We start from the raw sequence: 24,685 nt of genomic DNA, 5'->3' as shown, positions 1-24,685 counted from the left end.
TAAAACTAATTAAATATCCTAAGACCCATCTATTTTTGAGAGAGTATTCCAAGTAAAGATCATCTGTTTATAAATACCAAACTATCCCCCAAAATGTATTATACAGATTCAAGGAGAGTTAACTACTAAATAAATGCTTATGGAATGAGTTTTGTACAAAAAAGTAGGTAATAATCACTCATTATTTATTTTGATTATCTATTACTTTGTTGCTGAAAAGAGCAAACAAAACTGGGCTAAAATCACAATTTACTTACAAATGAATTCAATATAGATAGTTAAAATTATCGAATTCAAGAGGTTACTAGAGAAAAGACAGAATTCAGTTAGTATAAACAATCTTATTTCATTGGGAACATTTTTATCATCTTAATTACAGTTAAAATAACAGATTCTAGAAAAAGAAAAGTGATGAAATTAAAAATAAAACATCCCCACCAAAAACGGGGAAGGAAACTTGTAATAAATTATATATGTGCATGTTTACCTCTTTAAAAAAAAATCAGTATCCTAATGAATGATGTAGAGTGTTTTTAGAATGGTGTATTGGCTACTGATTGCTGTGTAACAAATTAGCCCAAAATTTGGTTGCTTAAACAACTTTTATTATCTCACAATGTCTGTGGGTCACGAGTCAAGCACTCACTGTTTATCCCACAAGACAGCTATTAAGGTATCATCTGGGCTTCAGTCATCTCAGGACTTGACAGAGAGGTTTCCACTGTATACTCACTCACACGCTTGTTGGCAGGATTCATTCAGTTCCTTGCAGGTTGTAGACGGAGGGTTCAGCTCCACACAAGCAGTTTGCTAGAGGCCTCCCTCATGTTCTTGCCTTGTAGGCCTCTTCATAGGACAGCTCACACATGGCATTTTGCTTCATCGGTGTGAGCAAGTGAGAGGGCAAGAGGGTCTGCAAGTAAGAGGGAAGACACAGTCTCTTATAACTATCTCAGCAGTGACATCTTTTCACTTTTTCCAAACTTTGTTTGTTACAAGCATGTAACTAGACCCAGACCACACTCAAAAGGAGGTGATTACACAAGTAAGTTCATACCAGGAGGTGAGATCTTTGGGACCTACCACACATAGTGATTGGTTTCCACTTTGATGGTGACAACATGAAAGGTAGAAGATCAAAGAAATATTTCCATTCCCACCATGACTTTTCTCCAAAATGTTAAAAAAACAACACCACATCATTGTATTTCTAAGACCTGATTCAGTTTCTATGACCATATGTATAGCCAGAACTGGGCAAGTTAACAATCCCTATTATCATTTGTCATACATTTTAAAATGACATTTTCTTCTTTAGAATGTGTGTGAGCAAATCACCAGAAGAGGCAAGAAGGGAGAGGCAAATCAGCCCAGGAAAACAACTGGAACAGCCTGTACTAAATGCAGCCTGGATATATTATGTCCCTGCTTCTGTTTCTACTAATCAGCTGAAAGAACTATCAAGAAATCACTGTGTGTGTGTGTGTGCGTGTGCATGTACTCTGTGCACACAAGTGTGTGTGGCCATGCGATTGTTACAGTGAGAACACACACAGGGGAAAGTGGGTGACCTTGTATGTTTACCTTGCTGCTTTCTCACTATGGCTATAAAACTGGGCAGAGGGACTTTTTTAAGTTGGAGAGGCCTAAATTAGTCCTGTCTCCAAACGGCATTTGTTTTCTCTGAAGTGTGCTATTTTCTTTTTTCTCCAGTGGCAATCCCAGTGGATATTACTCAGCACATCTCCCAAGTTATATTTTGTCTTTAGATGGAGCCTAATTTCAGTTATCCCTACCTGACCCCTTCATTATGCCGGTTTATGGATGACCATCCTGCCAATAAGGCTCTTCACTCCATAAACCAAAGATCTTCCACATTCCTTCATTCAAAAGGTACACATAGTGTACACAGAGCCAACGTGAAAATCCTTTGCTAATAGGGTGAAATTTTGGAAGCTGCATGTGTGTTTGCCCATGTGTGTACTTGTGCACATACCCATGTGAGTTTATGACTCACAAAGACATATTTTCCAAGAGTCATGGCCCACAAGGCAACATTACTGATCTAACAATTACATTCTCCCCAAAGTGATTTAAAGTGCCAGGAGGATTTCTTTGTGTTGAGCAAGTTCGTTGTGGCTCACCGTCAATTAAAAGGTCACACTATGCTGACCTGGCAGGAGGGATACCACGATCGGAAGGTGGTTTTCCCAGGGTGGGGCTTATCCATTGCGCCAGATTCGCTGACGCCTGCGATTTCCCCAAATGTGGGAAACGCCACTGCTAAAAAAAGGCCAAACTGTGCTTTGTTTTGCTTTAGGCTAGAAAGAGGAAAAAGAAAAAGCTTAACAATTCAAGACACAGATAAATTGCTTTTTTTTTTTTAAACAAAGACTCATTGCATTTATAAACGTGGGTCTCCCATAATTTTTAAGAATCGTTTATATGTGGGGATGCGCCTTATAAACAGTACAGCCTAGTCAAGCTCCGTTTTTTTTCCAATTAAAGGACTGGACCCGACAAGACCACCAATTGTTCTGTTGTGTTTTGGAAGCCTGATCCAAGTTTACATTTCCAGCCGGTGCCTCACCCCTTGTGTTTATGACTGCACAAAAGAGCTTGCTCTGGGAATTCCTCGGGGGAAGTCAGGGCCGCGCTGTCACCGCGGAGGCGGAGCGCGGAGCCCGGAGGAGCATGTGAGCGGGAGGCAGGAGAAGGACGATTTCTCTTCCCTTGACATTTAAATCCCAAATTGGATTCTCCTGCATATCAAAAGCGAAAATATTTGCAGTGTTTGGACATATGTAGGAATTGCCAAATGGAGAGCTAAGTCTGAGAAAGTACCACAACATCAACCGTTTGCACAGCTGTTGGTGGAAATGACTCCAAACCATCCCAATGTGTCCAGCGAATATAAATATTGACCACGTGCATTTCCTGGCTTTGTTTAGGGGTCTCCCTGAAGATGGGGAGCTCATAAGCACCTTACTAAATGCACTTTGTATGACACTAACTCTGCCTCCCATCATGGTTGTCACTCTGCAGTCTACTTATAATTGTGCAGAAAATAGATCTTTTGTGGGAATTCAAAAGTATCACACGTGGTTATTTTGGTAAACTCAAGAGGACTGGCTGTGTGTTCATGTCTGTGAAACTGCTTTAAATACATACGTGCTTTTCCAATGGAGAGGGAAGGAGATGCCAATACTTAAAAACAAATGATAACATATCCTGGGATTCCTTGTCTCCCCGTGGCCACCACGTTTTCCCTCTGAGCACCTACCTGCTCCCAGGCACCTGGGCCTCAGACTCTGCATTTGAGCTGCCTCACGTCTGGCATCATTATGGTGTCACAAGCTCTAGATGTCCCTGAACTCATTTCGTCAATCAAAATCCTGTGGCTGGACAATCTGAAAGGCCAATTTAAAGAGATTTCATAAAGTGCATTCATAGTAACTAAATCTAATTGTTATTGCATTGTCATCCAGGAACTGATCAATAGCTATTAAGTTTGCCTTCCAAATTCTGCTGAAGTGGTTACTGTGTGGCCCACCTATAAATTCCACCTAAAATGCTAATAGGATTGCCTTCCTGAAGCCACTGAGTTTTCCCACCATGATTTTAACTTTTATGTCGTGGCATTTTTAAATGATTAAGTTCTTGGTCAGGTTTGGGGGGAAAAAATCATATTAAAAGATGAAGTCCAAGACAAATAACCTTCTGCACCTTAGTCTCTGAGTTCATTCTACGACTCATGTGCAGATTTTCCTGTTTCATGAAAAAGGCACAATTGGTTTTTATCTTCCTAAAGCTGAGAGTTCACGCAGTACCAAAGCTCCTTCCCCATTTAGACTTCCACCCTTGTTCATGCCTCTGAGAGCACGTGGACCGGTTTTTCTACATCACAGACAGTCATGACACATCCAGGGGAACAATCAAGCAGAAAAGAAAAGTGGATGGAAAGAGTATATTAATACCCTCCCAGGGACAATAAATTGTATTAAACACTATCAAATTTACCAATAGCTGGCTACAAGCCAACGCACCCCCCCCCTTTTGGGTTTTAGTAGTTGAAGATTAACAGGCTGAGAGTTTATTCTTCAAGGAATAGCGTCCAACTTTCTTGATGCATCCCCAAGCAGCCCTACCTGGGATTAAGATCCGATTCCTCCTTGTGTGATTTATCAGGAGGCTTGTCTTCCTCATTGAAAGGCAAAAGCTCATGTTTCTCAGAAAAACACTGAGCAACAGAAATTTTCCTAATTATCCAAAGTGAGGGAATATGGGAGCAGCTGTTTTTTAGAGTTAAAGCAGCAGAAGCTACATGTGACCTGAATCAGCTGAAACCTGCATTAAATATATACCAGAAATGTTCAGGTTTTCTACATCACTGGTTCTTCAGCCCGCTCCTATATTAGAACACCAAGAGCTTTGAAAACCTCCAGTACCTGTGATGTACCCCAGACTAATTAAATCATAATCTCAGGAGGTATGATCCAGGCATCAGTGTTGTTTTAAAACTCCCCAAGTAACGTCACCGCGCAGTCACATCTGAGAATCCGCTCACGAAACAGAGCACTTAGAAATTTCTGCAGGTGCACAGCTCTGTGCTCTGAGCACTTCAACCTTCAGGGTCCATTTCTTCTTTTCTTCCACAAACACATCATTATTCAGCAGCAACCCCCAAATAAAAACCAAGGATAAGACTTGAAAAATCAAACAACAAACAAACAAAAATTCAATCAGGCCAATGTAAGAAATGAGGTGGGAGGAAGTTGGACCAGTCATAACCTGAGGAAGATTTCTCATGGTGCTGACTTTATAATGGACAAAATTTCTGGGGAATGTCAGACTTCATTCTCTCTTTTCAATTTAAAGAAGAACATTGACAGAGCTGAACTTCAGCATCCTCTGAAGATGATCTGAAAATGGAAATCCACATGAGACTCCAACAAGAATTTTGGTTTATTTAGCTTTACCTTTTAATATGTGAACTCTATGTACTATAAAGAAATTTGGAAGGAGATCAGGGGTTTATTAACTAATTTCTTATAATAAATTTGGTGATAATATTTTAGATAAAATAAAGTTACTTGATAGAGAAATATTTTTAAAATCGACATGATTAGAAGACTCTGAGAAATGCTAAAATCTATCATTTGTGGGGACAGAGGTCAAACTCAATTATAGCCAGATTATTAGTAGTGTTTTCTCTGAATATTTTACCTCTTTTTGGTATTCTTTTGCTATAACCTCTTACCATTTAAATACTTCAACTGAGATGAAGTAGTTTTAAAAAAGATCTCCAATGCCACTGAGTAATTTATCACTTCCTAATTCTACCATATGCACTCAGGTATATCAGAAAAGTAGGCTCTCTGAGTCTGCCCAGGTTCTTGCTCATGTGAGAGACGCAGCAGTTACTTTCGGTGCAGGCCTAACCGAGGGGCCGTGGTAGGCGCCCAGGGACTCATCTGTTGTCCTCCACGTACATTCCACTGCACAGATGAGGAGTTTCTGCTGACTTCAACTTACTGCCTTTCCCAGTTATATTTTTGGAAAGAAAGAGAAATCCTATGTGTAATTTTTTGTATTTTAGTATCCATCCACTCAACACATACTTATTAAGCACATATTTTGTGTCAGCTCAACTCGGTTGTAGGAGCTGGAGACACAACAGGAAACAAAAGAAAGATGAAGTCCTTTGAGCTTACAATCTAGCAGAGGGAGGCACATAGTTAAAAAAATAGAGAGAGAGAGATATAGATGTAGATGTAGATATATATAGATGATAGATAGATGATAGGACGTAATTGAAACTTACAGAAAGCTTTAAAAAATCTATCATTGAAAATCCTTAAAATTTTTCCAGAAAAAACAATGTCTAATTAAATTACAATAAGTAAGGAAGGTGCTATAATAAGCTGGATGTATTTCATTTTAGTGGCTATTTCATTTGCAAACATTATAACGTAGACACCTCTGATCCTTTAAATTCCATTGTCTGTAAGAATGATCATTCTGATGCTTAGGGCATTTTTTTCATATTTTGAAGTTCAAGGCTAATTGTAAAGTTGGGATTTAAAACACTGGTACATCCTGAGAGCCTAAGGTGGGCAAAATAGTCTCTAAAATTACTCATTGATAACTACCATTAAGCCAATCTATAAATCTTAGCTAAGGAAAATCAAGAGATGAGTGTGCTCACAGTTCTCCAGCTCAAGTGACTGCATGCTAATGGAGTAACCCCTGCCAGTTCCTTCCTCTTCTGACCCTTTGAAATGCAAATTATCTGGACAGCTTACTCTTGCATCTGTTGTTGTTGACAAACATCAGAAGATGTAGTCCTATCCCAGGGCTGCTATTTACTATTTCTCTGTAGGCCTTAGTAACTCAATATGAAAATGGAAAAACACCAAACTTGTCCACAGTAAGGCATGAAGTCTAAAGAAAGATAGTATACCTAAAAGTGTTTTATAAACTGTAGTAGGAAAATGCAACTTTTCCTAATTTAACAAATATTTTTGAGGGTCTCCTAAACTCAACTCATATGTCTGAATCTTTTTTGCAGTCATTCAACTTGCAAGAGATAAAACGAAAGACTCGAAGAGCTAAATCTAAAGCCTTTACTCATTCCACTTATTAATTCAGCAAATACTTATTGAATACCTATTAAGTATGAGGCACTTTTGTAAGATTCTAGCAAAAGAGTTGTGAGTAAGTTAATCAAGAGTACCGATCATCATGGAGCTTACAGACTAATATGTAGGAAGATAAATAAATACCTTAATGAAGATGGAACGTGCTGTGATAGTTTAATTGAGGCATGCATCATACGTTGATGGACCCAGGCAGTAGCTCATAAAGTAGACGGTACTTTAATCAAGCCTGAAAAGATTTTAAAACAACAACATAAATTCATATGAAGGAAGAAGGGACCACTAGGGTAGGGGAGAGTTTAGATCATGCTCCTGGAAATAGTGAATAGTCCAATTTTCTGGAGGTAGGCCACACAATAGAGGTACTAGCAGAAAAGGTTGAAAAATTGTGTTGATGCCCAAACAAGGCCAGCCTTACATGGACAGGCAAGAAGTCTGAATTCAGCAGGCAATGGGGAAAGCAGTGTAAGATGCTGAGTAAAGGAGGGGGTGGATGACAGGTGTGTTTTAAGACTGATCCAACCAGAATGGATTAGAGTAGAAAAGAGTAAAAGGTATGAAACTCATTAGGAGACCGTTGCTATTATTAAATATTTTTCATAATGTCACTGTGACTCATACCAATAATAATGAAACAAATTGCCAAGCCAGCATGCCAAGTTAAGACATTTAGCATGAGTGTGCAAAAAAAAACCCACACCCAACACAAAGGTATCTAGCCAATCTCCCATCCCCATGTACTCCCCCCGTATAAATATCATGTTTTCCAAACTCATGAATATAACGATCTCTCTTCAGCCTTGTTTAGTGTAGCTATCACATCCTAAGTAGCAGAAACCAGCATTCTACCCATATGCAGAGCAGACACACAGAGTGAATCCAGCCCCAGCTAGGAAACTCACTCGCTAGAACATTTGTTCAGGCAGCAACTACCCATCAGCTACCCATTTCTGGTGGAGCAGAAATGCCTCAGCCTCTTCCTCCCCAACCACCTTGGAAATTCTGTTAATTTACTTGAAAACATGAAGGCGAGGCCATCAGCAGCAGTAATCTGTAAAGCCAGCCGTTATTTCTTGTGGTAGAGCAATGCCAACCAGCAGCCAGAGTGACTGACAGACACGTAATGTTCATGTGGGACAGAGAGAGAGAAAAAGCAAAATCCTACCTATCAGTCAGCATAAGAAGAGAGAAATGAAGCTCTTCGCTTGAACACTCATCATTCACAAAGGACATCTGTGTATTGATTCCAACAAAATGCTCCTTGGGCGTAGCTATGTGAAAAATGTTTTTATGGTCAAATTTAGTTTTAGCCTCAAGCTAAAAATATGTGTCAGAGGACTTAGCTCCCCACCTGAAATAGTTTCCATAGACGCCTGGATAAAACTCAGTGTATTCTTGGCTCAGCCACTGCATTGTACCTACAGAAGAAGTGCAGCTCAGCGCTGACCGTGAACCTGTTCAATGTCACCGGCGTTCGCACGGCAGCTCCTCTGTTTATTTTCCCTTGCAGCTGGGAAGCCACTTCGCTGCACCTGCTCACCACCTGCCAAGTATTTATTCTTTGTCCAGCTAGTTCTGTTTCTCACAGGGGCTTTTTCTTTGCCTTTTTTGGGAAGAGAACTGAATAATTCATAGCACATTCAAAACTAAGAATATATATTTTTTATGTATTGTATGTGTGTGTATATATCTTTGTATACAGAAAGTGTGTAAGGTATATATAAAGGTGTATAAGATATATATAGATATAGATATAATATTATCAATCATGCTCTCAAACATACCGTATTTTTAACTTAAATGTCCTGAAATATTGTTCTGTTTCAAGGGTTCTGCTGCTTAAAATGATAGCACGTAAGATTATTTACACAGAAAAGGAGTTGTCTTTGAGATAAACTGATTTGAAATATCAATGTTTTATAAGCTTAAAGTTTTGATCTGAACGACTTGATAAAATAGTTCAGGAAACAGAAAAAGGCAAAAACCTAGCTTTGCTCCCACAATACTTAAGACGCAGGGAGCAGTTGTATCAATATATTAGACAAGCCTGGAAGGGTAATGCCATGCCATCTGGCCCCATCAGGAACTATGCAGAGTCCTGAAACAGAAAGAGAAACAAAAACACCCAACAAAATAAATAATCAATAGAGAGAAAATAAAGCAAGAGCCCACGAGAATCTTCCTACAGTTGTCATTGGTAAGGTGTGGAGCTTTGACTGCGCTTGCTGTAAGAATGTTGGTGGTAGTGCCCTGGCTGGGTGGCTCAGTGGGCTGGAACTTTGTCCTGTACACTGAAAAGTCATGGGTTTGCTTCCCCGTCAGGACACATGCCTAGGCTGCCCCGTTCAATCCCCAGTAGGGGCATGTACAGGAGGCAACTGATAGACGTTTCTCTATCACATTTATGTTTCTCTCTTTCTCAAATCAATAAAAACATATCCTCAGGTGAGGATTATAAAAAGAAAAAAAAAAGAATATTGATGGTAATGTTCAAAGATTAAAAAAATTAATCTTTAATTCTATTTTAAAGATACATGCCTAAGAAAATGTCACCAAGTATTTCTTCAGGGTCTTTCATGTAGAAATTTGCCCCTGATACTGAGAATTATAGAAAATGAAAGAAAATATGATGTATGAACTCAAGAGCCACTTTCCACCGGGGATAGAAAGATTAATTGGCTGTTAGGAGAACTGTTTAGGAATGATCCTTCTTGGGTTAACCTCATCATATTATCTATGCCCACAAGGATATAATCAATTTAATCACACTAAGAAATAGTTGGTTGTTAGTATTTTGCATTCACCTGTTCAGATATATCATCATTTTAACTTGAGGTCACAGGAGGGCACCTCTGAAGACAAAAATCTATTATTGGCGACAGAAAAGGGAGGTCATCCTCACCATGTTCCTAAACTGAAAGCATAATCCTTCCTCGTACAGCTAGCCCTGCACCACCATATTAAGACCTGTGCTGAAGAATTGCAAGGAAAGAAGAAAAGTCTGCTTTTCGTGGTGTTCTGGCCTATAGGGTCTGCTCGTGGTGCAGGCAGCAAGGCCAGCCAGGGTGGAGGAAGGGCGACAGGAGGAGACATGAAGCGACATAACCACTTCCTTTGCATGAGAATTGTGTTACCTTCTAAATGAAATACTTTATAATTCCCAGAAAACTTCTTATTGTGGACTCCCTATTGGGATCAAAGCAACGTATGAAAATAAATCAAATGTATAAACCCTAGAATCTTATGAGAAAACACTGGAGTACACCATACACATTCCCAATGAAATAGTAAGTGAGCCAATAAACTGAAGCCTGTGATTGTAGAAATTGAAGCATTAAAATGTAAACAGTTTGGTTCAAAGAGGGAGAGAATCACTTTTACTATAACTTCTGATAATATTTATCAGCCTGTGCACGCATTGGCCCAATTAGTAGATTTCCAGTTTTCTGTATAACAAATCTCTGGATTCTTCTTAAAACCTAAATTCTTCCATAAAGTATCAAGTAGAAACCTAGTTAACTTCAAAATCATGTGTAGAAAAAAAATCAGAAATAGATTCATTAGTTGCCACTCCAGAAATAGATTTTTTGGTGGCTGCTCCAATTTATAAAAGCCATCTACTCTACCATACAATTACCGCATAATGATGTGAGAAGTGCCAAATATTTCCTCTATTATTGTGCATTTTAATTAATAACTCATCATTTATTTCCCCCACAAGATTTTTCCTAAGAGAACCATAGAACATTAGAGCAAGCAAGAATCTGATACAGCCAGAGTTAGGTCAGATCACGAATTTCACACAGTACATTACCCTTTTTGAGTAGAACCAAGGCCTAAATTATTCTCTCACCCCTAGAAGGAGTTTTTAATCATACCCAGCACAAGGTGCCCACTACTCAGCCATGAATTTGTAAATGATGAGCTTTGCATTCTGAATGATTTGCAAGCTGGATGTGAGTGCCGTGCCTTGCTGTGTATTGTACAGGTTTATTTTTCAGGTTAATAATGCTCATTTTAGAATGCAAGTGCATAGAGAATTTAACTGCATCCTTCAATAACTGTTAACTTGACTTGTGCAGACTGTCAAGGGGACATGATTATAGGGTGACCAGAAAACCTCATTTAATTAGGATCCCAAAGCGCTCCACTCCAGTGACCCTGTTTCTCTATTCTTGTCCAAATGGGAGAGGTCCCATGCAGCTGACTCCCATCTTGTCACTCCTGGCCTTCTCCCTGTGCCTGTAGAGTGCACAGTGACAGTTTTATATTGGTTTTCTTGCTTCCACATGTGCTTTTTTCCCCCTTAGAGCATATGTTTAATATTTGGGACAGGACAGGATGTTTAAAGTTATGAAGTTATCAGTTTGTTTTCCTTAGAAGGCACAGATGCCCCAACATGCAAAGTCCCAGAGCTCTTAATGTCCTCATAGCAGAAAGTGCCCACCATTGCATCTATGTTTACACAATTATTATTACCTAAATGGCCTAATGTTTTGAGCCAGCACATTTTCACCATTTGCTGCCATTATGTTGACAGAAGACAACCGAATAATATACAAGGAAGAAATCAATGCTTTGATTAAAAGAAAAATGTGTCCAGATGACTTGAGGAAGTTGTTCCAGCCCAGCTTTCCACATGGAATATACCACTTCCATCTGCTCTCACAGTCCCGGAGCATGCCGTCGTTGGTGATATGGGTCTTTGTAGCGTCCCATGTTTGAGTGGAGAGCTCACTCTTTAGGCTTACTCTTTAGGTTCCTTTATAGTCCCCCACACCGCCAAAAAGAGGTCTCAAGTTGGCTTAGTACCATTCAGGAGGCAGCAATTCCATACAGTTTTTTCACCAAGTTCCCGAAACTGGGAGAAATTAACAGAGCTGTCCTCAGAAATCCACACCATGTTGTCATTGCCAGTCCTTCAGGGTGGCTTCGGTGGCTTGCCCCTCTGATCTCTAGGTGAGCACGGTGTAGTCTCTCAACAAAGCTGTCATAATGGTGATGGTGAAGGTTTCAAGTTGTAGGTCTAGGCGATCAGAGCAGAGCAAGCCGTGCAGGATTGACTAGTGACCCACCCACCACATACGTTTTTTCACTATTGAAAAAATAACCCACATAAATATAGTCAGATAGTTATGAGAGATTTTGTTTTCTTGAGGAAAATTTTAGGAACATCTTGACCAAGATTAATGTGCAAGAGAACAAACATGTAGTTATTAACTTCCTTTTTTGTATCTTATACTCCTGAAAATAATTTTGAGCTTTGACTAGAGCTACACTTTACCCCTAGAAATAGTTTTACTTCTTATGATTTTATTATGTAAAGGCCAAAATAAAATTAGAAACAAACAATCACAACCATAATCTACCTAAGTTAATCATAGCAAAGAACCTCTGTTTTTGCCACAAAACCCACAAAAGGTTTATAATTACTCCTCTTAGACTTTGGTATTGCTATATAATCAAAATAGGAAACAAAGAGCATCGTGTCTTCGCATCAGGGTTATGAGTTTTGTATGTTTTCATTATGAATAAGTGTTTTATGAATCAATATTTATATAGTACTTAGATCAGTGTCTTGTAGATAATAAATCCGTTATACATATTTTTACGTTAAAAGAAATCGTAAATAACTTAAAAAGTGGTGGATTACATTTTCAAATAGCTAAGGAAATTCAAAGATTTGTTTTGCTTTAAGAACATTCTGATTAATTATTGATCTTTTACATGTTTATAAGTTTACTGCAATTTCTATTTTCTCAGTAGAAAGTTGAATTCGTGAGACAGACTGCCATTCCCTGTGGGGCCTGCTTTGCTGTGAACTAAAAATTTATAAGTTTCTCTTTACCAGAATCTAAATTTAATACTACACTAAGTATTGAGCTTTGAAAGATGCAAACATTGGAATTTCGTAACTGTTCATAGGGAAATAAGGCAAAAGCCTTATCTGGCAATTGAAGATAGAAAATTACTAAGGCTTCCATACAAAGTGCACCTTGAAGGTTGAAAAATATAGATTGCTAGCGTTTTCATGAAAATCTATGTGTTTCTTCTCTTGTCAAGACAAGAGCTGGCTCACTGCCCCAGTTTTGCAAAGTGAGCTCCCTGGAGGACAGTGAATAATATTACTGTCTCTCCAGCACTGGGAAGGAAAAGCCAGTGCTGATCACTACGATTGACGTGTGAATCGGTTCTGGGGCAGAAAGAGTTCCTGTTCCATCTTAGGTAACTAGACTTAAACAGAATAAGTCTTAAAATTTTAGGCCAATGTAAAAGTGGTGTCCTTTTTTATTTATTGTGCATGTTCATGTTTTTGTGGGGTTTTTTACACTTTCACATTTTTATTTTATTCTTTAACTTTATTTTTATTGTTGGAACTGTTACAGATGTCCCCATTTCCCACCCCCTTGCCCATTCATGTTTCACTGTCCTCAGGAGTGAGCGGTGATGTGAGTAATCTACAATAGCAGGTATGGGGTAAACAAAAGCACCAGGGATTTGGCTCTGAGACCCTTCCGATGGTGTGTGCTGCAAGAGATTGTTTTTGTGTGTGCATGTGTCTTTTTAAATATCTTCTGAGTAGACTAATCTTATTACACTAAGTGTATGTACTACCTTCAGCCTAAATTAAGTGGAGAAAAAGAAAAAAAAGACCTAAAAATAAAATGTTGATGAAGCACAGAGAGGTTCCAGCTTCTTCTTCAATATGAAACATCTGGTTCTTCCAAGCAGTTCCTATAAAATATTTCCAACTAGAACGAAAAAGAAACTGAAAAGGATTTGTTGCAGGACCAAGCAAAGGGCATCCCCTTTGGTGCATCGGTTGAACACTTTCTGGGTGGCTGAAGCCAGGTGAGACCATGGACTGACTTAGACATCAATGAGAAGCACCGGGCCTCACAGTCTAGTGGGTGGGGAGACACTGCATGAAAAGGGCTGTGATGCAGACAAATTTGAGTTCAATGGAAACACTAAAAGTAGCTAAATAATTCAGCCTGGCTGAATCTGGGAAGGCTTGACAGAGAAGCTGACATCCCACCTGGGACTTGAGCAATGACGGCGAATCCACCAGTTAGTCTGGAGGAACAGACTTTCTGGGGCTGGAGAACATGAGCAGGGCTCTGATTTGTGAATTTGGGGGAAAGTTCTCTTACACAGTCTAAAGCATTGAACTTTATTCCCTGGGAAGTTCCTAGTACAATGCCTGGCACATAGGAAACATTCAAGAAAAAAGTGTGAAATGATGTTAGTATATTGGTTTCCAGGGGCTACTGTTACAAAGTACCATGAACCAGGTGGCTTAAAACAACAGAATTTATTGTCTCACGGTTTTGGAGGCTGAAGTGAAGGTGCTGGCAGGGACAAAAAGGAAAATGCTTTCTTGCTTCTTTCATCTCCTGGTGGCCCCAGATACTCCTGGGCTTGTGGCAGCATAACTCCAATCTCTGCCTCCGTCTTTGAACGACCATCCCATTTCTGTATGTGTTTCTGCATCTCTTCTCCCTGTGTCTTTGTCTTCTTTTCCTATAAGGACACCAGACATATTGGATTAGGGACCATCATAATGGGTATGACCCATTTTAACTTGATTACATTTTCAAAGACCCTATTTCCAAATAAGGCCACATTCGTAGGTACCAGGGGTAAGGACTTCAACATATATTTGTAGTGAATGTAATTCAACCCACAACAAAAAGAATGAACCATTCAAGGATTTTGTGCAAGGAAATTGACTCATATTTTAGAAAGTTTGCCCTCAATTGGGGACAGAGGCTGTGTTAGAGTGGTAAAGGGTTTGGAAGGAAAATCAGAGTCAGGAATCTCACTTAAGTTGTTGAAAGGAGAGAGATGATGAAAACTTGAACCGAGATGGTAGCAATGGAGACAGAGAAGGAGGGGAACATTAGATCCATAAGCTAAGCCGAGTAAAGGACTTGGCAACTGATCAGATATACACAGGATTCAAGATGATTCCAGGTTTCTAGTGTAGGCGGCAGACTTGACGATTGGTGACACCATTAACAGGAACTAACACAATGTAAGAAAGAAGACTGTTTTGCAAAAGATAATGATGCATTCAGCCTTGTACATATTTTATTGGGGATCCATGCAATACACTTTTGGGGAAGGGACTAGCCTAGCATTGTCCAGTAGAATCTGTACAGTGATGGAATTGTTCTGTATCTGTGATGTCCAGTAGCAGGCACTGGCCATGTGTGGCTAATGAGCTCCTGAAATGTGGTCAATGCACCTGAGGAGCTGAGTTTTTAGTTAAATTTTAATTGATTTAGTTTCCAATAGCCACATATGGCTAGTGGCTGCCATATTAGACAGCACTGGTCTAGCAGGCCGTTGGATATATGTGTCTAATGTTTGAGAGAGGCACAGACAGAGAGAGAGAATGGTCTGTACTGGAAATCAAGATTCGGGAGTCATTAGCTTAGAGGCGATTGCTGAAGCCATGTGTGTGCATGAGCCCACCCAGGGGGAGGCCGGAGGCCAGGAGAGAAGAGTTAGGAGGAAACCCTTGGGGAACACCAGTGGGTAAGTGGTCCACCACAGAGCGGGTGAAAGGAAAAGCAGGAGAGACAATGGTGCTGCAAAAGCCAGAGGAGAAATTTCAAGGAGAGACCAGTCCACCATGTCATAGAAAAATAGATTTTGTTAAATAAACTATGAGAAAAGGCTTTCACGATTACAATATTCTTTGACCAATAAATGCAATGGCTATATTTTGTTCACCGGAGTTAGTACATTGTGTTCTAACCATGGATTTTGATTTTTATTCTACCCCCTTCTTCTCCCCAACTCTTCTCACTGGCATGAAAAACATTTTGAAGGTGAGGAATTTATAAAGATGGCACTATGCATTCAAATAATGTGCCCCTAAAAGCATAGCCCCATAGCGGGAGCGTGCCCAGTTTCTCCCCCACCAAGTGCTCAGTACAGGTTGTCTCATTTTGATTCGATGCCTCCACCAACAACATCACTTTCCATGGAGTCCACCTAACTCCTCTGTGAACTGGCTGGAATTATGTCCAGTTTGCAGCAGGGGAACCTCGGGCTCATGAAGTTTCATTGACTTGCCTCAGAGGATGCAGGCTGCACACAGTAGGGCCGAGACAGGCATCCAGGTTCATCCGTCTTCCATGTTCTTTCCACCTGAACAGCATTTCCTGAACTTCAGACATTTACAAATGCTGTCATGGTTGTTGTCATATCTACTCACCCCTTACACTATTATTCACACAACATTCTTAAAGTGAATTTAAATTACTGTTTAAAAAACAAATATTCCAAATTACCTTACTTGAAACACCCTATCACTTGCCATAAATAGAGGATGACTTTTTAATAAATTATAATGAAAAATAAAAACCCAAAGCAATAAAAGTGTTATGAAATGCTAGCTAAATGCTGCTGTCAATGACCTTGAATCTAAGGCCTGCTTAAGAAAGAAAGAAAGAGAGAGAGAGAGAGAGAGAGAGAGAGAGAGAGAGAGAGAGAGAGAGAGAAAGAAAAGAAAGAAAGAAAGAAAGAAAGAAAGAAAGAAAGAAAGAAAGAAAGAAAGAAAGAAAGAAAGAAAGAAAGAAAGAAAGAAAGAAGAAAGGGAGAGGGGGAGAGAGGGAGGGAGGGAGGGAGGGAGGGAGGGAGGGAGGGAGGGAGGGAGGGAGGGAGGGAGGGAGGGGATTCTAAAGCCATGCTCTACCCTTGCCTTTTGAGAAGGGTAGCACCTAACAGCAGGACAGTCTCCCCCTCACAGATGAAACATCCGCTCTCCATGAAAGAATAAATAGGACCAGATCATCTCCCTTTGCCATGCTGCAGATAGGAACATGGAGGGCACTAAGAAGTTAGCCTTTAAACCCAAAAGAAAACCATAAGGAAGCTGCTGAATTATAATCCAGGGCTCACAGTTTCTGAGGCCACCTGATATTTCATGGAGCATAAATTTCCTAAAAGATTCTCCCTAGATATTCATGTTGCAGACACAGTCAGAGTCACTGTAGAGTCCAAAGATGCCATTCTGTAATTTCATTGATTATATTTATGACTCTTAGAACCATGTGGCTTAATAGCTTCCTCAGCAATAACTAATCCCTTCTATAGGAGCTAAAGGGCAAAACCGAATCCCTGCTCTCAGTTCATTTCAGGGTCAGAAACTGGATAACATTGGGGAACTGACGGTCAGGCATAAAAAAGAGCCAGGCATGGGACTGGGCCACATACCCCGATATTACAGAAGCCTCCTCCTCCTCAAGATCTCAGGGCTCAATCACCATAGCTCTACCCTCATGAGATTCGTCCAGGTGACTGGCAAAGCAGGTGTTTTGTTCTTGGGCAGAGTCTTAGCCATAATCAGGGTGCCACCTTCTAGATGACATTACCAACGGCAATCCTGGGGTCCTGAAGCTAACCCCTTCAGGCAAAATGCAAGATAACCGGCCCTAGATAAATTTCTACAAATAGCAGCCAATCCCTTCAATAAGTTCTAGGTGTGCATATAATTGAACCACATTACGGAAAAATATTTTTATATAAAACAAGAAGAAAAAAGATCCTTCAGATGGTATTTTTTCTTCACTCACTGAGTTTTAATAATTGTATTTTTTTAAGCTCGAGTTTAAGCTAAGAAAAGAAACCTTGCTTTTTATGGCAAGAGATCTTGAGTAGAAAGACCACTTATAATGGAAAGCATCTTGCACCAAAGTTTTGGTAATCAGAGGAGGAACAAGCAGAGTAGCTTTGTAAATTTTGACTTTGAAAGGCCAGTGTAATGTAAATATGACTTCCTAGAGTGTAAACAGCAGTGGTTTGAAAATAAAAACTTGTACAAAAGAGGCAGCTATCTAGTTAGAAGAAAATGTGTCTAATAAGCATGTGTGTATGAGATGCCTTGAATATTTTTATACTGTACTGTAATTACTAAAGATGTAAAATTTCCAGGACTCTGAAACCATGAGAAAAAGAGTTTATAGGGTGTGTGTTTTTTCCTCCCAGAAAAAAGACAGCTATGCTTTTTGGTATTCTTTACATATTTAAAGTAACTTAAGAACACAAAACATAGTGTTCTCATGTAAATTACATACTTGGAAACATTTTCAAGTATTAATGGAGCCACAAGCTCTTAAACTTCAAAGAATCAACTATCTCTTAGTTTAGACAACAGTCAAAAATACCTATATTAAAAAAGTATAATTACATGTATTTGACTTAGGATCTCCATTGTGTCAAAAATTATACTCTTTTTGAGAAAATCCAAAAGCTCAACGAAAATATTGTTTCATTCAAATGTTTTTCACTACTGGGAGATTCTATGTTCATTGTCTTCACCTTAGACTTACGAAAACTGACTTTTTCCCCAGATTTGTACAAACTTCTTTTCCTTTGCCGTCCTGGATTTGGTGTGAATAGAGTCCACTCTCAACATACAGTCATTTTTCTCTCTCCCTAAAGGATACAAGAAATTGGAGAGGTCAGAGCCTAGACTGCGGAGGTACCTTAACAGGGCTGCGGGTGCGGAAAGGAGGTGGGCTAGAAGTTTGCTTTATAATCTAGTCAAGTGCAAAAACTCCTTTCTTTCTAGACCCAACGGGGCACTCGGGCAGCAGTAACAATGTGTGTTAAATGACCCAGTGAATGAAGGAATAGTTACTTTCTTTTCTGCCTATAAATCTGTATTCTAAGAATCTGCAGCAGCCCAGCCTACAGAATTTTAACACCCAGTGTCTATCCCCCTGTATTACTTGCGGTCCATCTTTATGTTTTTCTGCAAATATCAGTGCTATGTGGTGTGTGTTTTTGTTCTATTTCAATCTTTTAAATATATCCAGCTTTTCAGTATCATTAAGAGCCACAGTTAGACACAAAATTCATGTCTTATTGAAAAAGTATAGGATCATTTCTCCTTTAAGTCCCCCCATTCTGCTTTTGTGATACTTACATGTTTACCTCTATCTTTATTCGAGTCTTACATATTCATAACTCACAACTTCTTTCCTAATCCTTATATTTGTAATTAATCAGGCATGTCATTTTTGCAAATATTTCCTCTAATAGCTTTGTCTCTCTCTGTCCATCCCTCCATGCACACATCTATCCTACCACAAAATAATTTGTAGAGCCTACCTTTAAAAGATTACATTATCGATTCATATACTTATTCTTGAAAACAAACGTTTGCTCAAAGAATGTCTGCAGGGAAAACAGTGGTCTTGGTACATAAAAAAGCCTGTTGCCTTTTACATTCTGGAAATATTTCATATTTTATGAAGGTGTATTCCTCTCCTAAGAGTTTGGGCATTTCTTTTCCTGACATTTCAAGGGACATCTTATTTTCAAATAAAGGATTGAGAGTATTTTGTCTACAGCTCATTGCAATGTTTCTTGCCAAGAATGCTTTGTGAGTGATACCTGCCCCTTATGACGATGTGGATACCAGAGAGGCAGCAGGCAAGGAAAGCTGTTAAACCAACTACTATGTGCCATTTCATCATGATCCCCACCTCCAGTTATCAAAAGGATTTCTCAAAATTTCAAGACATTTGATGTGGGCAACAATGAATTTGATCCTTGATAGAAGCTTTTGGAAATGTATATTTCATTTGGTACATTTTGCAATTCTGTTATTTTCCTTGCTCAAAATGTCTGGTAGTGTGGAGACCTTCCATATACTGTCCTTCATTCACGATTTGCCTAACGGAAGGTTAAGAAAGATGTAAAATAACGGCTTAGTTTTATAGAAATGTATATGAATGTATACAGTGTATTAAAAATAGCAATAATATCCTCTCAGAATTATTGTCAAATTATGTTTTAACCCAAAGGTCTCGCCTTAGTGATACAGGCTGATTTTGCCCTCAAGACATCAGATAGGTAGGAATTCTCTTGGAATAGGTATTCAGATATGAAAATAAGTTCATGCCTACAAAATACTCCAAAGCCATATTCTAAATCCATATTCTTCCTTTCTGCTTCTGTTTATATTACAGTGTCATAAGGCCAGCAGGAGGGTCCAGCTTTTTTTCTAAGTCTACCATCATAATATTTGTCTTTGATTCTCTCCTGAGTGTGTAGCCAGGTATCAGGGAACCTTGTTTCTAAGCTCTGTCAAAAAAATTAGCAGCTATTGCCTCGAGAGGGACATAGGAGAAAAAAAATCTATGTACAAAAGAGTGCTCTAGATCTGTCTGTAGTCCCCTATGCCAACGAATTATACAACTCGGGAGGTGGACGTGAGCCTTGTTTTCAATTTGAAGCCTTGCTCTATTTGTATATAGACAGTTATATTCTGGGATTCTTAGTAGTTTTATATGAAAAACTTCTGTTTTTATAAATCATACCCAGTGGCAATAAATGGCTCCTAGTATCAAAGGATAGGAAAGACTGTGTGGCAAGACATGCATATTTTACCCATAATAGCATTTATTTCTGATTTAAAATATGTGTGTGTGCATTTGGGGTAAATATATGTATGTTTTATGTACATATGTGTGTGTATTAGATACATTAAATTATATATATATGTGATATATTTGGGTAAAATATCAAGAAGAGGTATTTTGTGACAACTTTCAGATACACATATCTCTAGTTGTTACGTGCCTTCGTCCATTTGGGCTGATATTGCAAAATACCACAGACTTGGTGGCTTATAAACAACAGACATTTCTTTCTCACAGTTCTGGTGGCTTGGAAATCCAATATCAAAGCCCTGGCAGCTTTGGTGTCTGGTGCCACTTGCTCCCTCAGAGTCTGCTGTCTTTGCGCAGGAGCGTGAGGGGGCTCTCTGGGGGCTCTTTTACCAGGGCGCTAATCTCATTCATGAGGGCCCCACCTCATGACCTAATTACCTCCCTGAAGCCCCACCTCCTAACAACATCACCATGGGGTTAGGATTTCAACCTAACAATTTGAGGGGGATACAAACATTCAGATCATTGCATTACTCATCACTCTTTATTAATATTTATTATCAGGTGCTACTTATTCAATGATGACCAACTATATCCTTTCAAAAATTCTCTGAGGGTTAGTGACCTGCTAAAGAACAAGTAGGAAGGAACTGGAGAGTCTTGGTGAGTGCTCGGGGGAGAGACATCCAGCTTTCCTGGCCAAAATCTCCTGACTCCACAGTTGTCTCTCCACTTTGGTGAGCAGTACACAGCAACCAGGAATGACTTCGGAGAGTCCTGCTGCTATACTCTGGACCGGAGAGCAGGAGAGCTGGTACATGCTCCTGAATCCTCCCAAGGGCAGAATTTCCTCACAGATGTGTGAGGCTGCCAGTGCTCTCTGAGTGTGAGTTCCCTTACCACTCAGCTATGATTATTGACAAAGAAAAGAAAGGAAAACAGAAAGCATTACTAAATGCTCAGCACTCAGGATGCACTCCCTCAGGGCCTAGAGTATAAAAGAGTGAAGAAAAGTGAATCCTTTAAAGATGCAGGCTCTAGGCATCCACCTCCACCCACTCCATAAGTATAGTTCCTCCCTCAGGGCCTAACTCAAGCTATACTGGTCCCCTTGGAGCACTGTTAAGTGTCTTCCCTTTCAAGATGAATAGAGTTTAAGCAAGTGGGAGGGAGATTTCAGAGCCCCTCACAGCTGCTCAAATGTCAGAGCTTAAAGCCCAAGATTATCTTTCCCTCCTGGCCCAAAATAAGTTATCCTCGCCTAAGAAAAACCCAACTTCAGGGGCAGTTCTTGGAGTTCATGTAATGATGGCAGTTAGGATCGTGATAACTTGGATGGCAGTTTTGAAATGCCTAATTGATTTACATTTAATATTTTCCTGAAAGATTTACTATTCATTTTAGCTGATTACAAAAGTGAGAAGTACATATTTCTTTTCTTACGAATGATTTAAAATGCAGTATGTATACCACCTGGAATAGAAAATTACATGCCAAGCTAAAAATTGTTAATTTTTAAACATCTAAGTATTTGCATTCAATTCAAGACATGTATGTGCATCTACTGTGCACCATAAGCTCTGTCAGATACCACCAGGGCACACATAAAAAAAGTATTCAATGCTTATTTCAAAGGCGTTTTTAATGAAATAGAAGGCAGCAATGCTGCGTAACAAAGCACTCCCAACTCAGTATTTTAGCTCACGCATCTGTGGCTTCAATTGGACATTGGCTGCCCCAGCTGGGCTTGGTTGAGCTTGACTCTCAGCAGCAGGTCGGGCCAGTTCTGTCTGCTCCATCAGTTTCCCCTCATCCTAAGATCAGTGGACTAGCCAGGCACGTGCAACCACACCAGTGACTTTGGGGACATCATAATCCCTACAATTCACTGGCCAAAGCAAGTCACATGGCCAACCCCAGCATCACTAGACCAAAGAAACATGCTCTTTCTGGGAAGAGCTGCAAAGCCACAGGACAAAGAATGTGAGGATACAGGAACAGTGCAAAATTGAGAAAAATAATACAATCAAGCTCATTAGGGAAAGATAAATTCACAAACGGGGAAAAAATTAATTATGTCTCAAAGACACCAGGAAAACGTTCTTAGAGGAGGAGGCACTGGTGCTCAGTCGCAAAAGGTGTTTTTATTTCAAGAGGCAGATGGTGGGGAGGGGCACACAATAATTCAAAGACACTCCATAAGCAAAGTTGTGGGCATTTGAAGGACATTTTCGGGGTTGATTATAAAGCAGTAAATTAAAAGAAAAAAATTACTGAAGTACAAAAAGTATATGGGTATGAAAACTACAAATAGACACTCAGTGAAGATGTGTTGGAATTTTTGTGTTGTATGCTATTACTGGAAGTTCTTTGAAAAAAAAAAGAGTGTTTGAAAATCACCAAGGTATGAAATGTGGAAAAGCACACAACAATAGAGTTTTTAAGTCTTTAGAACTATAATTGGAGCTGAAAATGACTTAGAAATCATCTAGTCCAACTCCCTATTTCACCGATGAGGAAATTTGTGTTTTGGAGGAAAAGAAACTATCTCTTTGTCTCTCTCTTTCTGTCTCTCTTATATATGCAAAATATATAAAATATATAAACATATTTAGAGAGAATAAATGTCTTCCTAGATGAATATATCCATCTATAATGTAAAATACATAATATAAATATATTTATAGAGAATAAATTCTTTCTCATGCATATATATTGAGGTAGCGGAATATGAAATGAGCAGATTCCTTATAGTAGTATTCTGAAGAACATGACCCCTCAGAAACTTAAAAACCAGTGTGTCTTCATCAAGTTATCTGGTTCCAAGGAACAAAATATCACTCACATTATTCAAATGCAAAGGGAAGGGGTTGTTACTAAGAAGGAAAAAAATAAATATTGCCACAGATACTCAAGGCGTGGGCGTACCATCTGACGTCTAACAAACGAAGGGGTGCTCCCCAGGCTCAGACCCCATAGTTTGGGGTCCAGTTCTCAAAAGACAGGAAGGGGAGGACACTCGGAGACAGGTGAGGGCAAAGACAGCAAACCCTACACCCGCTGGCGCAACTTCCTTTCTGAAACCCATTCTCCTTTGTCAATGAAGCATCTTTTCTGCCTAACCAATATAGACTTAGGAAACTAAATCAGTTCATGTTCATAATATAGGAAGTCTCCTCCCGGGATGGAAATAATGAAACTTTGAAGTCGTGGCCCTTAGAGAGTCACCTCTCACGTAGATCAGAGGTCAGCAAACACGGCCCGCGGGCCACAGCCAGCTGGTTTGTTCTTATACAACAGATTTTATTGCGACTACCGCGCCTGTTTGTTTGCATGTGGTTTGTGGCAGCTTTTTGCACGACAGCGGGGCTGAGCAGCTGCCCAGAGGCGGAGCCCACGCGGCCTGCAGGGCCTCCAGTGTTTCCTACCTGGCCCCGCGCGGGAAAGTTTGCGCGTCCCCGGGGCGGAGGATGCGCCCCTCTCCGGACCTGGTGAGACGCGCGCGCTTCAGCTTCGGGTGACGGACTCGGCAGGGTCGCCGGGATGGGTGTCGGTGGCGTCACCCCAACCCGCCTCCTCCGGGGGGGCCCCCGTCGCGCCGTCATTAACCCTTTGCTCTCTGTCCTTTGCCAGACTCCGACCTGAGTATGCGCACACTGAGCACGCCCAGCCCAGCCTTGATATGTCCCCCGAACCTGCCGGGATTTCAGAATGGAAGGGGCTCGTCCACCTCGTCGTCGTCGGTCACCGGCGAGACGGTGGCCATGGTCCACTCCCCGCCCCCCACGCGCCTCACGCACCCGCTCATCCGCCTGGCCGCGCGGCCCCAGAAGGCGCAGGCGAGCGTGGAGCGCCTGCCCGACCACTCCATGGTGCGCATCTTCTCCTTCCTGCCCACCAACCAGCTGTGCCGCTGCGCGCGCGTGTGCCGCCGCTGGTACAACCTGGCCTGGGACCCGCGGCTCTGGAGGACTATCCGCCTGGCGGGCGACACGGTCAACGTGGACCGCGCCCTCAAGGTGCTGACCCGCAGGCTGTGCCAGGACACGCCCAACGTCTGTCTCATGCTGGAAACCGTGACTGTCAGTGGCTGCCGGCGGCTCACGGACAGAGGCCTTTACACCATCGCCCAGTGCTGCCCGGAGCTGCGGCGCCTGGAGGTCTCGGGCTGTTACAATATCTCCAACGAGGCTGTCTTCGACGTGGTGTCCCTCTGCCCCAACCTGGAGCACCTGGACGTGTCAGGTAAAGGGCGCCCGCCCTCCCACCACCGCGGCCTTCCCGAGGCACCATCCCAAAGCCGTAGAGGGCACTGCCACCTGGGGAGGGGCCTCTTCTTGACCACCACTAACGATGGGGGTGGACGGGAAGGGGTTGACTTCCAGAGAACCTGTCTCTATGTGATCGCGACCCTGGAGGCCAGCGATCTCTCTCCCATTAAAATAATGCCCACTTCTTAGAGCAACGAGAGGCATCTTTTGTCTGGCACTTCCAAGGTAACACGACTTTTAGATGCCTTTTCCCCCTAAAACACCCACGGTTATTTCAGAGCAACCATAGATAATGGGAACCAAGTACCTATTCACAGGTAAACAGGAACCGATATCTAAG

At 40.7% G+C, this 24,685-nt stretch overlaps 1 protein-coding gene across 1 annotated transcript in view; it reads left to right on the top strand.

The window, feature by feature from the left end:
• Window positions 1-24,685, top strand: part of FBXL7 (F-box and leucine rich repeat protein 7) — a 298,532-nt gene that overhangs the window by 265,963 nt on the left and 7,884 nt on the right. The window contains exon 3 of the mRNA XM_016217312.2: window positions 23,708-24,319. Within this exon, the coding sequence (XP_016072798.1) occupies window positions 23,708-24,319 (612 nt within the window). The remainder of the gene's footprint in view (window positions 1-23,707; window positions 24,320-24,685) is intronic.

The sequence above is a fragment of the Miniopterus natalensis genome, chromosome 3 (assembly GCF_054644295.1).
Source record: "Miniopterus natalensis isolate mMinNat1 chromosome 3, mMinNat1.hap1, whole genome shotgun sequence".
NCBI lineage: Eukaryota > Metazoa > Chordata > Mammalia > Chiroptera > Miniopteridae > Miniopterus > Miniopterus natalensis.
The sequence above is the reverse complement of the archived record's forward strand: the minus strand, read 5'-3'. Positions and strand labels throughout refer to the sequence as shown.